The sequence below is a fragment of the Astatotilapia calliptera genome, chromosome 23, assembly GCF_964374335.1.
Source record: "Astatotilapia calliptera chromosome 23, fAstCal68.1, whole genome shotgun sequence".
Taxonomy (NCBI): Eukaryota; Metazoa; Chordata; class Actinopteri; order Cichliformes; family Cichlidae; genus Astatotilapia; species Astatotilapia calliptera.
The window spans coordinates 32,139,438-32,154,766 of NC_137443.1; the positions used below are offsets into that span (position 1 = coordinate 32,139,438).

At 40.0% G+C, this 15,329-nt stretch overlaps 1 protein-coding gene across 13 annotated transcripts; it reads right to left on the minus strand.

Annotated features, from left to right (window-relative positions):
• Positions 1-4,545: 4,545 nt before the first annotated feature.
• LOC113016546 (uncharacterized) lies at positions 4,546-14,622 on the minus strand. Of its 13 annotated transcripts, none has more exons than XM_080297073.1 (12): positions 14,471-14,622; positions 12,767-12,929; positions 12,624-12,661; positions 12,460-12,527; positions 12,097-12,367; positions 10,512-10,538; positions 10,339-10,421; positions 10,056-10,247; positions 9,801-9,894; positions 8,732-8,752; positions 5,622-6,902; positions 4,546-5,459 (listed from the first exon to the last, which is right to left on the minus strand). In XM_080297073.1, the coding sequence occupies exons 2-12, from the start codon at positions 12,856-12,858 to the stop codon at positions 5,452-5,454; spliced, it is 2,175 nt and encodes a 724-aa protein (XP_080153199.1). In that variant the 5' UTR covers positions 12,859-12,929; positions 14,471-14,622; the 3' UTR covers positions 4,546-5,451. The 13 variants fall into 13 exon arrangements, with proteins under 13 accessions (XP_080153199.1, XP_080153203.1, XP_080153196.1 ...); XM_080297077.1 differs by having other exon boundaries at positions 12,628-12,661; positions 14,471-14,526; XM_080297070.1 differs by having other exon boundaries at positions 10,056-10,244; positions 10,512-10,535; positions 12,460-12,661.
• Between the last annotated feature and the right edge of the window lie 707 nt (positions 14,623-15,329).

Genomic DNA, 15,329 nt, shown 5'->3' on the forward strand with positions numbered 1-15,329 from the left:
ACTTGAAAGACAGACATGGAGCAAAGCAACCCTGATCACCCGGTCATTTAAGAAGCTTTAGGCTCTAGTCTGCAGTTGTCAACTAGTGGAATAATGTTAACTGTGCAACCTTGTCAGACTCCTTTAAAGTTACTGTAGGTTACCTAATACAGGCTGTTGCTAAGATAGTCTCTATGCATGCATGGATGGACAAGCATTGCTGGGAACATGTGATTATGTATTAACTTGTTCCTTATAATCTAAACATCTACCAGATCACTGGCCACCCACCTGAATTGGGGTTGGTTTTTTTTTTTAACCACATGCTACTGTAAATCAGCAAAAGATCAGAAACTGGGAGATCCAATTTATTTATTAAAAGCTCTGGGTGTTCCAAACTGGGGAAATTCTGTTAAAACAGGAAGTTTACCAAACCTTTCCTCTTTTTCGATTCCTCAGTGGATCGCCATTGATCTGATGGATGTTAACAGGTAAAGTTTCACTCATATTAATTACATGAGCTTCTTTTGAATTTAAGTTTCGATGTTAGCCTCAAACTTGACTGTAAAGACCTCATTTTTTTCCAGATCGCATGGTGATGTAGAGGACATAATACTAAATCCTACATGTGGGTGTAATAAGTCTGCCGAAGGCACAACTATAAAAATCAATTTCCTCACATAATAGTCTCAATACTCTGCTGTAAAATATGTTATACAGAATCTGCTTTTACTTCTCAGAAGTGTATCGGTAGGTTCAGAGTACTTAAAAAAATGTAATATCCCTTTCCTCAAAAATATGGCAGGGTTCCTCCATACACGAGCTATTTCACTGAGATGCATGTTAAAATGAAACACTTTTTAGGTCATGATTTCTACTTATTAAAAATAAAATGAGCAGAGTTCTACAAAGTTAGGTAAAAATAATAATACTAATAATAATAATGAGATTCATAATGGAGATAGTTTCCAGCAGTTTGAGTTGTTTTATTCTGTCAAAGTGAAAATCAAATATCCATCAACTTCACCAATCATCTGTGACTCTCCTGGGTTTACGTCTCAATACAACCATCAAAGTCAGCGCGTTCCTCGGATCCATCTTAATGGTACTAATCTGAATCAGGGATTACTGTGCCCCCTTTTGGTTTTGAATAAGCACTGCATGGGCATTACAAGCCTCACAGCACATTCTCAGTGAGCTCACGGCTAAGAGGTGTGATTATTAGACTGATTAGAATGAAGGATGCACTACACTGGTGATCATCAGGAGGAGGAAATGCATTGTTTTTGCATTTGTTTCACTAAGTAGAATCAGGGGCCAAGGGGCTTGTGTTTTGATCAAAGAAACAGCCACCGGTGACATATTATCGGCTGTGATTGTGTCAGTTTGTCACCGCGCTGAATCAGACATGTGGACTATTCATCACAGAAGAAAGCTGCATTTTTTCTCCCTCTCTCAGGTCTCAGCGATAAGAGGTGAATGAAGAAAAATGACGGCGAGATGGAGCTTGTCCACTATCTATCACAAAGCAATAGGGGCCGACCACTGTATGTTGAGCCGTCAAACGCTGCTTCTGCTTTTGCTTCTAGTTTGTTTTATAGAGAGCTGTCAAGCATCATTAATCAAATTGGTTTGACTTTGTGGTTTGTGTCAAAAATTGTTGCTGTGTCCTACAAGCAACAGTGGATCGTGATTTTAAAAAGGCATCAGCTCAAGTAGAAAATTTCAGATATTTGATTGATTTTAATACCGCCGAGCTCCGTTTCAGACGTCTATTTTTCTCCCTCTCGTTTGTATTTATAGCGTTGCTTTTACTGTAAGTCCTTCTTCCCTCAAACGGGGGGGGGGGGGGGGGGGGGGGGGGGGGACAGCCTGCCTGTTTGGAGTTTACAGGATCAAAGAAGAGGTAAATATCATTTCCATAACATTTGAACCAGTTAACCACCAGCACAATACAGAGAAACACTACTGTAAGCGCCTGACAATGCCAATGAGGCAGGAACTCTGTGATTTGCCGCTCCGCCAAAGAGGAGGGAAGCGAGCGAAAACATGGAGGAGGTGAGAGGTCAACTGCGCTCTCCCTGCATCATTTTCCAAGCAGCCCCTCAAGCACTGGTGATGTTTTAGGCAAGTGTACCTCACTTTGGGGGGAGGCCTGATGGATGCCGTTCCCAAGGTGAATGGAAAGAATAGCATTAAGCTGCACCACACTGCCTGGGGAGAGCTCCACTGCTTTGGGTGATTCATCTATTGATTATTTCTACCAAAGCATGGAGGTGCCATGTAAACACACATATATTAGTAGTCTACAATGCACATGTGCACCCCTTACACACATCCAGACGCAGCGGATCCAGCAAAGCAAGCCTCGGGCCTGCTCACTGTTTTATAATCAGATTCCGACTTTTACCAGCTCGTGGGCATCTTTAAACCACGAGGCAGATACATCAGATGGAGAACTAAATAGAGATGAATGAAGAGATGAAGGAATAAATAAATGATAAATAGCATTACCTCGATTTGTGTGGGCCAGCTATTATGTTATTGATTCCAGCTGGAGTTTTTTAGTTGTACTCACAGCGCAGTATGTGGGCCAAGTCAGATGTTTACACTTATTTTGTGTTGTATAAAAATGGCAGAATTTAAATTTTTCTCAGTGGAGTGCTAAATGCATTCAGGGCGTACAATACATCTTCAACTAAAGCAGAATTCATCAACTTACAGGATTTAATGCAAATGTAAGTGTATTTAAAGATGCTCCAATCAGGGGACATGCGTGCTTTACGAAACTGAACACTTTTTTTTTTTTGAATAACTGAAATCAACTTGATTTATAAAGCACCAATTCACCTCATCAGTTGCCTCAAGCCATTTTATATTGTAAGGCAAAGACCATGAAAAAGAACCCCCAACAATCACACGACAGCCACATAAGCCAGTCCAGGTGACCAGAGGACATCATGCCACTAATTAAAACCCATGTCAGAGCCCGTCTTTGTGAATCCTGGAGCTTTTTGTGTTATTTCTTAGTTTTTAAAACCTGTTTTGTTTATTGGATCTTTTTTTTCTGGCATCAGAGGCATTTTTTCTTTAAAAAAAAAAAGTGGTGAGAAATGCCAGGAAAATTAACAGATTTCTGTCTGATAATTGAAATTCTCTTCTGTTATTAAAACTAGTTTTAGTCCCCACTAGATGTGATGCTGCTGGTGCAGAATAGCTTTCAAAATCCTGATCATACATGATACATTTTGGATTTTTATGAACCTACTCTAACTGCCCATTTTCTCTTTATTAAAAAAAAAAAATCATTTATTTTTCGTCGTTGCATAATTTTTCCAGTATTTTTTATAACTTTTTTTATAATTTAAATATATATTTTTTATAATTCAGGAAGATCTTGGTGGAAAGAGCTGCAGTACAACTGTAAGCAGTTTAGTGGCTTTCATATTGACATCAACATGATCACTGAAATCAAACATCAAAGACTTTTTTCATTTTTTAATTATGAATTTTGTGTGTTGTGTGAGTGATTAAGAGAGAGATTTTCCTTTGATTTTGAGGTTGTACGGTGGAGTCTTGCCGTGTAGGTTCCTTTGTTGTCCATCAGTGTTCTGTACATGCACTCACTTTTCCTTGTTTGTTCAGGTGTGTTTAACTAAACCGATCCAGAGAGTGATCTTGCATTCATCCCAAAGGCCCCTCATTAATGTGTTTGAACCTGTGTGTGCTCATGTGACTGAAGTGTCCTCCAGGATTTCACTCACCTCGTCTCCAGAGACAATAATCAGTAAAACCTCTTTGCGTCTGTTTCCTCTCTGTCGTTCACCTGGGCTAATAACATCACGGTTGTATGCTTGATCAGAAATGACATGTAGTATTTTTGTTATACCATGTTATAAATCCAGCTTCGTTGTGTCTGAATAATGACGAATATTAGTGCTCTGGTTGAAATTCAACCTTTCCCTGCTTGGAAAAGGATAATGCCAGAGTTGTCACTTACATTGGATATCATTGCTTTGGGCAGGAGAAAGAGCTTCTCTCCAGCATGTGTGTTTCTTTTCCTGCAGACTTCTTTTTTTTTTGGTAAACGTTAGACATGGCTCTTTCCCTTAGGGGCGGTAATGGCATTCTCCATGACAACGGCAGCGTGACATGGCTGTGCCCTTGAGGGCCAGGCATCTCCTCTGGGAGGAGCGCCGCGGAAACACGACAGGGTCAATGGTCACCTCCCATCATCCACCAGCAACCCATGCTCCTCTCTCTCTCTCTCTCTCTCGCTTCTCAGGTGGAGCAAGGAATGTTAGAGAAAGAGAGATAAAGAGAGGGAGACACAGAGAGAGAGAGACGAAGAGAAAGAAAGTCTTCAAGTGAGCCCACTCAGTCCAGGCCTGGCAAACAAGAAGCTTTAGCCACAGGCGGTTCTGGCTAGGTCTTGCATAGCTCCTTGCTGTTCCTTTAAGGCCAGGGCTGGATCAATACATATAGTAGTGCAGATTCTTTTGGCACCCAAGTATAGCTATGCAGTATTGCCCCAAGGTATGGGTCCATTAAAGACATAACTGTGTGTGCATGTGAGCAAAGTGGACTGAGTTTATTCAGGAAGGTGCTGAAATGCTTGGCATAAAACCCAGGCTTACACTAAAGATATTCTTTTTTTTCCCCTTTTCTTTTTTCTGGAAATGCAAGAAATTATCTCATCTCTAATAAATATTACATGTATTTCTTACTCACGGCATGTCCCTGAATGGGTATGGATTTTTGAACAGCAATAGCCTACGGGAAAATAACTCTGACACTAAAAAAAACAAAACAAAACAAAACAAAAAACCCCAAATGAGTATTAGAATAATGTTCCATATAATTTCAGTTAAATATATAAAATGCTTTTTGTCTATTCTGTCTTTGTAAGCAGCGATTTTATAAAAAAAAAGAAAAAAAAAATCTCAAAAAGAGATGGTGTCAGGCTCGTGCATTTTAAAAGCTAAGCTCTTCTGCCACCTGGTGACTAAAATCCAGACCAGAATATGAGACAGCTCTTTTTTACAGTATTATTGATATCTGGAAGCATACAAACAGGAATTCTGAAAGAGAAAATAAATTTCAAACATGCAGAAAATAAGCCTATAATTGCAATTAAAGACACAAAAAAAGAAGCTCTCGCATAGAGTTGTGTTTGTGTCGGCACATGCTGAATGAAAATGGTTTAAAAAAAAAAAAATAAAAAATAAACCCCACACAGGACATTTTCCCTCATGTCCTATGAATTTGGCCTTCTTCATAACAGAAAATGTTTATGCTCAACATGTATATAAATCATTTTGTAACAAAAATCAGACATTTGACAGTGAGCACAAACCTTAAAAAGAAAAGAATAAAAACTGATGATGTTCTTAGAAATTATTCAGTCTGGTGTCCACAGTCAGGCCCAACTGTGAACCAGGACTTTCATTCAAACATCTGAGAGGAAGCAGGTCAGGCACCTGTAGAAGAATAAGAGAAATGTTTCTAAGTCACAGGGCCTCTAGCAAGCAGACAGGCAGTGGAAGACAGTCAGACATGTGAATATAATTATTAGTGAGTTCTAAAGTAAGTCATCACAGTAAAGAGACTTAACTAAACTACCAGTCGAGTACAGAACTCACCATACTGATATGTGGACCGAGGTGGTGATGGAAGCAAACCATGTGCACCACTGGAAAGTTGAGGACCTTTACTGCATTGAGATCTCTGGACAGCTATTGCTACTGCCTGAGCAAATCTGGAAGGGGCTGCACTCTTCTTTTCCAGACTGTTCTGTTCAGGCCTAGGTGAAGTAGGCTCGTCTTGAAGGGTCTCCCTGAATACATTAATTTGCCCATTCAGGGCAACTGTAGGGCTTGATATTTGGGAGGACAGCAAAGAGGGGGATGTAGTATCCTCTCTTTCATTCTCCATTATCGCTATGTCTTCATTGAAAAAGACAGGTGGAGGAGGTGGAGGGAAACTGCCCTCCTCCTTCTCCTCTTCTTCTTGCACCACTTCCTCCTCAGCTTTCGTCTCATCGGCGCACGTGTCTGCGCTGGAATTATCGACAAATTCCTTCTGAGGTTCTGAGTGGATGTGATCTTCAGTATGAACCTCTCCATAACTGCACCCTGAAATCACCTCTGATGAGACCTCATAGCCCACCTCTTCCCTCTCCTTTTCAGAGGTGTCCCTAGCCTCCGACAGAGGTGGACTGGGTAAGTTCTGATCAGTTAAATCATGCAAAAGTGGAGGAGAAGCCAGGTTGTCAGGAAGCTGAATCTGCTGAGAGGAGGTATCCGGACTGGGTGCAGGGTCTTCACTCCCCGATGTGTCTGGTGAATATCGTTTCTCATCAGTATCTACTTGATTATTCCCAACCTCATGAGACGTTTTGCTCTCTGGGGTATCTTTAGGTGATATACAGCACTGGTCTGGAAGATCTCCGGTAAGATCTTGTGTTTTCTTCAGAGGGATAACTTTAAATGTGGTCATCCCCCTCTTCTCAGCTGGATACTCCCATTCACTCTCAGTTGGAAGGTTAGATTTGAAAGCGGATTCAACATCTGTGCAGAAAACTTCACTATTTGGACACCTTGGGGTCATGGGGGTAAAGGAGGAGCCATTTTGAAATTTGGGGAAAGTGGCAGAGTTCTTCAAACGTCTGACCAGTGTTTCTCTAGAAACAGAAGACATCAGGACTTTGGCAAGGTTGCAGCGGGCGCTGGAGAAGTCTTTGCCTCGTAACATAGGCAGATAGGGATCAGCCACTTCGTGGAGATGAGCCAGTGATTGCTGTAAGGAGGATGATCCTGACTTTGGCTGTAAAGGGCGTGCCAGTGAAGATGGTGATCTGTTTACACACTCTGACTCATCACTTTCTTTTAGTTCCTCCGGAGTGTTCAGGGACTTGACAGTTTCTAAAGAAACAGGAAAGACTTAGCAACAGTTTTCATCTTAATTATTCATTTTTAAAAGGTCTTGGACCCAAAAATCTGTGTGCAGATACTTCTAAATGATTAAAAACCCTTACTTTTTTGTACACACATAGGAATAACTTTAAATGAAGAAATTGACTATAAATGGTTAATATTGTGGCACTCAACAGTTGGTATCAGTTCAGGAGAATAATGGTCTTTATCTGGAAGCAGATAAAGCAAGGACTGAGCAAACCAAACAAGAAGGCCTTTGGTAAACTCCAAGCGTTGTCTGAACATCCTTAGAAGAACCTAAAGATGGAGCTTCAAGGATGCTTTCCATCCTTGATTTGAATAACCTCGTCAAAGTCTTGTAGAAACTTACCTAAGAGGAGACCGAATTAAAGATCTAAATAATCTCATAGAGTAAAGATTTCAATTCTTGAGTTCTTCAGTTTTGCATTTAGGCTTTTTCAATGTAGATTGATGGGGAAAGAATGCTACATTATTAATTTGTGTGCAAAAAGTAAAGAGGATTTAAATTATTTCTGAGGCAACGGTATATCATTAAGATGTAGGCTTACATAGTATACAGAAATATACATTAAAATATTGATATGATTATCAATCATTTTAATAATAAAATAATCTAGAAAAGTGTGCACATAAAACTGTTACATTTATCTTAAGATGTATTGTCTAAATGAGTAAGCAGAAGAATAAACTTCAAGGACTCGAACATTATACTTTAAAACACATAACTATATTATTTAGCAAAGAAAGAACTAAACATGCAAGATTTTAAAAAGTCACTTTGGAATCAACAGAATTAATAATTCATTTTAACCAAATGCTCTTCTTGGTGGCTTCTTTATCATTTAAAAGGCACAATAACTAACTCTAGTCTAACCCATTAATAGGAAATCACACACAAATTAGAAAAAGCAAAGTACAGAATTATCAGAGAAATATGGATCAGTAGTATAAGCAGACAGCTGAACAGCACAAATGGACAGCTTATAAATGTAGAAGGCGTGAATACAGTGCCCGCCATAATCTTTGGGACAAAAAACACAACTTGTTGTTTTTCCTTTGTGCTGTGCACCATCACAGTGGATTGTAAGGTGTAGATATGACAAATGAGGTAAACATAACATCTGAAGCTGAAGCTTAAGTTTTGAATGTGTAATTTATAGATTTTCACTGTAATTTTAATCTCATTTTAAATATGAGATGTGAGGAAGACTGTCATTAGGATAAAAAAAAAATCTAAATAAACCTATCAGAGAAAAAGCAGAAACTCTACAAGTGGCTAAATCAATATTCTGGTGTTAAAAAGAATAAATGCACTGACTAGTTCAAAGGAAAACTAAAGTACACAACAACAATAACCCAAAGCAACCCAAGAGTTCCTAAAAGTAAAGGCAAATCTTTCAATGGCCAAGTCAGTCACCTGATCTGAACCCAAAACAGCATTCCTTTCCATGATTAAATATCAAACTCAATACGGCAGCAACTGAAGGTGGCTGCAGTGAAGGTCTTTATATCTCAATTTATGTTAGATTCTCCCATTAGCTAACATTAACCTCTGAAAATGTCTAATTCTTTTTATAAAACCAACATTTGTGTCTTTGTCTCAAATGTTATAGAGGGCACTGTGTGTCCATATAAGCCACCAAAAAGATCTACAAAAGCCACTAAGACGGGAAGGAGGAAGAAGAGGCCAACGCAGGAAGAAGATGGAGAGGAGCAATAGGGTGATGGAAGGAGGAGAGCAAAAAGTGACAGGGGTGGTGGCAGCAGCAGCACCAGCAGCAGCAGCCCTCAATTACCTCCTTGGGATGGCACAGAGTCTGTAAGCAGGGAGGAGACAAAGCTTCAGTCTAATAGCTTCCTAACTAACATCCAAGATGTTTAGAACCACCTCATACTGAAGAGACTCCGTTAAATGTTCTGCCACGGATGCAAAAATCCTGTTATGTTAAAGATCAGATTGTAGGGGATCATGTTTACGCAAGCGTAGGAGATCAGGAGTGTGTTTAATGTCCATCTACCTTTGGCTGGGAGTTGTTTTTTCAGCATCACATTGACACTAGCTCAGCAGTGTGGCATGTGTTGTGGTTTAAAGAAAACGAAGGAGTGAACCAAGACAATGAGGCTGCTGTTCACAATTACACTGTTATTTAGATCACCGAAAGAAAGCTTTTTTAAAAAAGTGATCAATTTACTTATTCTCACTTAGTTATTATTAGCAGTTTTTAACTAAAAATGAAATCAAGAGCCAAATCTGTAGCAGATCATTAAAAAGAAAGCATGTCCACAGAGAACCTGGACCCAGGCAGGAGACACATTTCAGACAGTAATACAGGGGAATGAAAGCTTGAAGCTGAGGACAGACTGGAGCCAATATGTCTTATGAACAAGGCCCTGGGTCATTTCACACAGGGTTCAACTGTATGGACCGATAAATGCTATGTTTTTTTTGTCAGATTTAACTGCCAAATCTCCCATTTGAAGGCATTTTCTTTGATAATTTTCATCTTAATTTCATTTCTTTCTTGAACCCCTCTGAGGTTTTGAGGATTCATCTCTGTTTAAACACATTTGATTTCCAATTTGACAGCATTTCAGTAAAAATGACCTTTTACTGAAATACTGCAAAAGGGCAATTTTACAGGGATTACTTCACAAGCATAGTTTACTTGTTTACTTGCAGACAGTCACCACTAGGTAGCAACATAAACAGCTTGCCCTATAAGAGATGAAGCAATGAGACTGACAATAATTTGTCAGTTTAAAGTGAAAGACTGGCTCCATTATCTCAATTAATGCCTGGAATCTTTTTTTTTTTTTTTTTTTTTTTTTCTTCACAGCGCCACCATTTTGCATTCATGATTTTACCTTTAGTATCTGTCAGCAGCTCCTGGAGTGTGTTTGCACAGGGAGGTGGTGGGGCCCTCCTCTTGGTACTTCTTAAGGTAGATCCTTCAGAGCTCTACAGAGACACAATGGTATCATTGGCATATGTCCCAAGTATTTCCATTTATATAGTGGTTCCTTTATTCTTTCACAGTTTGACCAGTGTTCTCATTTTTACAAAAAGATTTTTCAGGATGTTCTGGTCGTGTTCCATTTTCATCCCTGCCACCAACTAACCTGTGCTCCTCCTAAATTGCAGGTGCTGAAGTTACTGACACTCTGAGAAACAGCAACTGGTGGCGGGGGGGCTTGCCTCTTCTTGGGCTTTTCTATAGGCAAGGTGTTGGAAGATGAAATGCTCTCCGAATTCATACGGAGTACCGCTTGTTTCCTGGGTCCTGGAGAAGCAGGAGCACTTACTGCGCCCTGCTACACGTGAAATGTAAATGCTGGTCATCAGTAAAAGTTGATCAATAAAGAATAAAGCAAACATCGTTGTCCTCACAGACTGACAATATACCATTTCGTGTTTCTTCTTCCTTCTTCTAAATAAGCTGAAGAATCCTTTCTTTTCCTTCCATTTCTTCTCCTTTTTTGGCAGGTCTAGGGAATGAAAAGGATCTGATTGGTAAGTGATATACAGTATAAACCCTGAATGGCGAGCCACTATATGAAATTGTTTGGGTTGGTTACCTTGCAGTGGAAGTGAGATGACTTCTGCTGGTGTGACAGTTGTTACAGACAGAAAACAAAGTTGCCAAAACAGATGAATTAGGTTAATATTTACACAGGAGCAGGTGTATTGCAGGAATAAAAGATATGTGACTACGACTACTAAGACAGCAAGGTTTTGTGAGACATGGCATCATGGGAAGATGTTTTTTTAAGAAATAAACAACTTATCTATGGATCCCATAACATATACAACATGTTGCATTTGGCTTCTTCTTCCAAAGGTTACAGTGCAAATTGATGGTACTGAATTACTCACTAAATACTTTATTAGGAACACCACATTACTGCAGGGTCAGGCCAACTCTTTTGGTTCCAAACAGGCTCAGCTCTTGCCATCATGGATGCCACATGATGTTAGACAAACTTGCTTGTTGCTGATGACTGCACGTCATATCTCTGAGACAGTCAGGTGCACGTGGTCATGAAGCTTAACTACTGAATTCATATCAAGTGATCATGTTCATAAAACCAGTTTGATGGCTCTTGCTTTGTGCCATGTTGCATTTCCCAAACAGCAACCTTGGACTGTTGACACAAGCGGCTTGGCTCCAGGGATTTGTGCTGCTGACACCCAGTTATGAGCCACCATCTGCAGCCCTCAACAGAAAAGGCCAAAGCCATGTTTTTCCAGTTTTTAATTGTTCCATTTTGTTTAGACTTTGTTTACTGCAGACTTAGAGGTTTGTGCTTCACAGGAGTGAAACCTGGAATGGACTCGTCCTGTTTAGACTGTTTGCTGAATCTGGCTTCTGTCATCAAACAGTTTCCGTCTGCTTCATGTTTTTTGCTTCTAAGCATTTCCCATACACTCATGGGAAAAAAATCCACAGAAAGCAGCAGTGTTAATCTCCAGTGTTAAATTAACACTAGAGAGTGTCTATATGGGTCCACACCTCTGAGTGTTAAATACAACACTGTTGAGTGTTAAATTAACACCTTTGACAGTGTTATATGTTTAAAAGTAACCTAGTCAGTTTTGAAGATTAACAATGGCTAACACTGAGCAGTGCTGATTTTCTAACACTGGAAAATAACTCAAAATGTTAGAAATATTCCAGTGTTAGAAAATCAGCACTGCTCAGTGTTAGTCTTTGTTAATCTTCAAAACTGACTAGGTTACTTTTAAACATATAACACTGTCAAAGGTGTTAATTTAACACTCAGAGGAGTGGACCCATATAGACACTCTCTAGTGTTAATTTAACACTGGAGATTTTGCTGTGTACTTAAGGCAGAACAAACAGTGATACCATACTCAAAGTAATTGACATCTAATTTCCCCCAACTTTAAGCCTTTAACTATTTATGTTAACATAAACAAAAGTTTCTGATGTGTACCTGCTGTGTTTATGCTGTACAGCTTTAACATTATTACCCAACAGGGGGACAATAGAAATGAGGTTTTCCCAACAAAATAAAATACACAAGCCAGTGTGACATTACCTGAATTAAATCGTGGTAAAAAACATCACAGGTCTTTTAAATATTTAGAGGGACATAAGATCACAGGACTGCTGACTAGCAGCTTTCACATCCTTCATACCTGTTTCTGCTGTCTTGGGCTGATGATGGTCAGTGAGGTCTTTACCCCCTGTGTCTTTGGCAAACACTTCCCTGAGTCCGTGGTCATTTAAGCTCTTAGTCAGGTCCAGCAGCTCTTTGGACTGAGAGTCTTTCAGTAATATGGTTGTTTCTACTTTAAACTCACACTTGTCACACACCAACGGCAGCAGCATCTGCAGCGGCAGTTTGGGATCGACTCGCACCACAGTCTTATGGGATTTATTGTAGTTGATCAACAGACGTATTGTTGCCTGCAATGAGAAACAACCGTTAACATATACTCATTGTGATGAAGCGCGATGAAGCAACGGTTTACTTTACAACTTTCCCCCTCCTTTTTTACCTCAGGCACGTATGGCCCCTTGAGCTTTTCCTCCATCCCTTTGGGCTTCAGCACAATCTTCTCAGCTTCTACCGAGCCAATAGTAGAGTTTGGTTTGAAACTTATGTTGCTCTTGTTGGGAGATAGAATATCAACAGTATAGTCTGAAGGATTCAGATGGTTACTTGCACAGAAAGTCACTATAAAGTCCATCAGTGGTTTACTGTGAAGATGAGAATTTAAGGATTATCTTAACATGTTTTGCACTTTGTGAAAATCATTGCTGTTGCAGCAGTTATTTATTTTTTTAAACTGTGATATGACCCACCTTCCATGCACTGTGACACTCTTCTCCAGCCCACCTGGCAGAACCACGCACAGCAAATGGTCTCTTTGCAGTGGACCCACCTCCTCGCTCATCTCTGTGAACCTCAGAGGAAGTCACGGGGACGCACAAGATCTGAAGTTGTTCCCAGTGTCAGACAAATGACCTGTAAGCCATTTACATTCCTAAATATGATTAAAACATGACCTCCCACAAACTAACAGAAACCAAATGGCCACCATACTTCACTATTTGGCAACAGCTAATTATCATCTTTAAATTATTCTTGCATTTTATGAATTTATGACTTATCAATAAAGGGTCTTTACTGTTTGTTATTCAGTTTACTGACTGCCAGCGACATACTGGGAAATAAGTTTATCTTGTATGGTGACCTACGTTTATGAGTCAGTCCATGAAAAATTAACACTGTCTCTATTGTGACAGTGTTCATTTCCTGGTTGTATAGTATTTAGACTGTCATGTGGTTATTTCCTGTAACCCACTACTATGGACTTAAAGGGCCTGTAGATTGGACATTTTTCCATAGTATCACATTTACATGGCTCCATTATGTATACTAAAGTTGAAACCCCAGCTGTTTCTGAGGATGTCAGGTGGAACACTTTCTCAGATTCAACTGACCTCATATGGAATTACTCTATTGTCACATTTACTTTGTAGTATTTATACATCCAGTCACATGAACTTGTAAGACTGAAATTTCTCATTCAAAGGTGAAGAACTGAAAAAAACGTTTGTGTGTTTGCGTTTCCCCCCCCCCCCCCCCGCCATTCTTAGAATTACAAGGTAAAGAAACAGGAAACATGAAAGCAATGATAAAGCGCTCTATTGGCCCACATACGAACCCCTTAAGTGAAATATGACGAAAAATAAATAAAAAGGAGAGAGCCTGAAATCTAAATTGCGATTACTGCCGTGATTCCGTTTTCCCACGTCTCAACCTCCGCCATGAACTGAAGGTTGCCTATCTGGGTACATGTGAGGACACCTCACCTCCTTCATGGGATTCCATTACGCTCTGTCCTCACCTTTGACCTTGTGTTGTTCTCTGCCATTGCTTAGACGCAGTCTCTCAAATAGCTCGATTAAAAGCCAACGCCCCGATGTGTGTTTGAAAAAGAGCTGCTCAGCGGAGCGTGCTACAAAACAGCTGCATGTCTCCGCTCATCAACACGCGCGTGTCACAGGCCGCTGAAGCGCGCGCACAGACGCTGGTACACTGAACAGCCAAACTAAACCTGTAGTCCTTTACTACACCCGAACAAAGGGATACCGATATACACACCGGACACCTGAATTATCAGTAACAATTAGAACGCTATTTTTTATTTGCATTTTAAGCAGTTAGCCTAGTTATCTCGTTAAATTTAAACTATCTAAAGGAACAATTTATTCCACTATTAGCCTTCACCGAATAACCAACAGTTAAAAACTCGGTAGAAACTTATCCTACATGCACAACAAATTTGTGTGAATAAATACACAGTACATGATCCGCTCAGCCTGTCTGTCTTCAGCCATGTCGTTCAGGCAGTAATGCTGAGCACCAAATAAGCTTAGGCTACTCTGTTTCTTGAGTAAGAAGGATTAGTGCTTTTAAAAGGCTGCATCTCTACCCGCAGTCACATTCAAAGACACAGGAATGATTCATTGTATATGCACTCATAACACTATTACACTCACCTGTGTCCAGACATTGGTCCCATTCTCTTTCAGGTTTCTCCTCTGTATTGTTAAGTGATGGGAGGAGAGAAGGAGAGGGGCAGGGGAATTCTCTCACTCTGTAAGCCAGCCACACCCACAGGCCCTGCCCAGTCATGTGATGGCACTTTGCATGTTTGTTTATGTGCATGGCTACTGTGTGTATGCTTTGTGGGTGTTGGTGTTGAGGAGGACAAGGAGGATTGATATCTGCATCTGCATGTGTGATAACCTGGTGAACCATTCTGCAACTTTAAACTCTGCCCCATCAGTGCTGAAAGACTTTGCCACTCATTTTGTAAAAAAAAACCCCTCTAATCCATATAAGCTACTGATCCTCTCTATTGAGTCGGGCTAAATTATGACATCTCAGCAAGAGCCCATCATATTGTATAGCATGCAGGAACCAGTGCTGTTCTGTATACATGCAAATAAACTTTTACCCCATTGCACAGAATACATGAAACAAACTTAAGCTACAGTGGTGATTCAGCTATCATCAGTGTTGTACTGGTCTTTCACAGTGTTTTGCACCATTAGAAAATTGCATTTTCTTGCTGGTACTTAGTCCACTACATTATATAACTGTGCTATAAATTGAGTCAAGCTGGGTCAATACCCTCAGGGCTAATGTCTTCTGGGTAATGTAGTAAATCTCTTGTTGAGTAGCTGTAGGAGCGTTGAACAAGGAATGTAAGCTAAAAAATAACACAAGGAACACTTTAAGCAGTTGTTACCATCCTTTGGTGGGTGACAGGGCAGGATCTCCCAAGAATTAAAATTGACCCATTCTTGTGCTCCTATGCCAGTTCAATAATTTCTTAACACCTGTGCTGTTTAC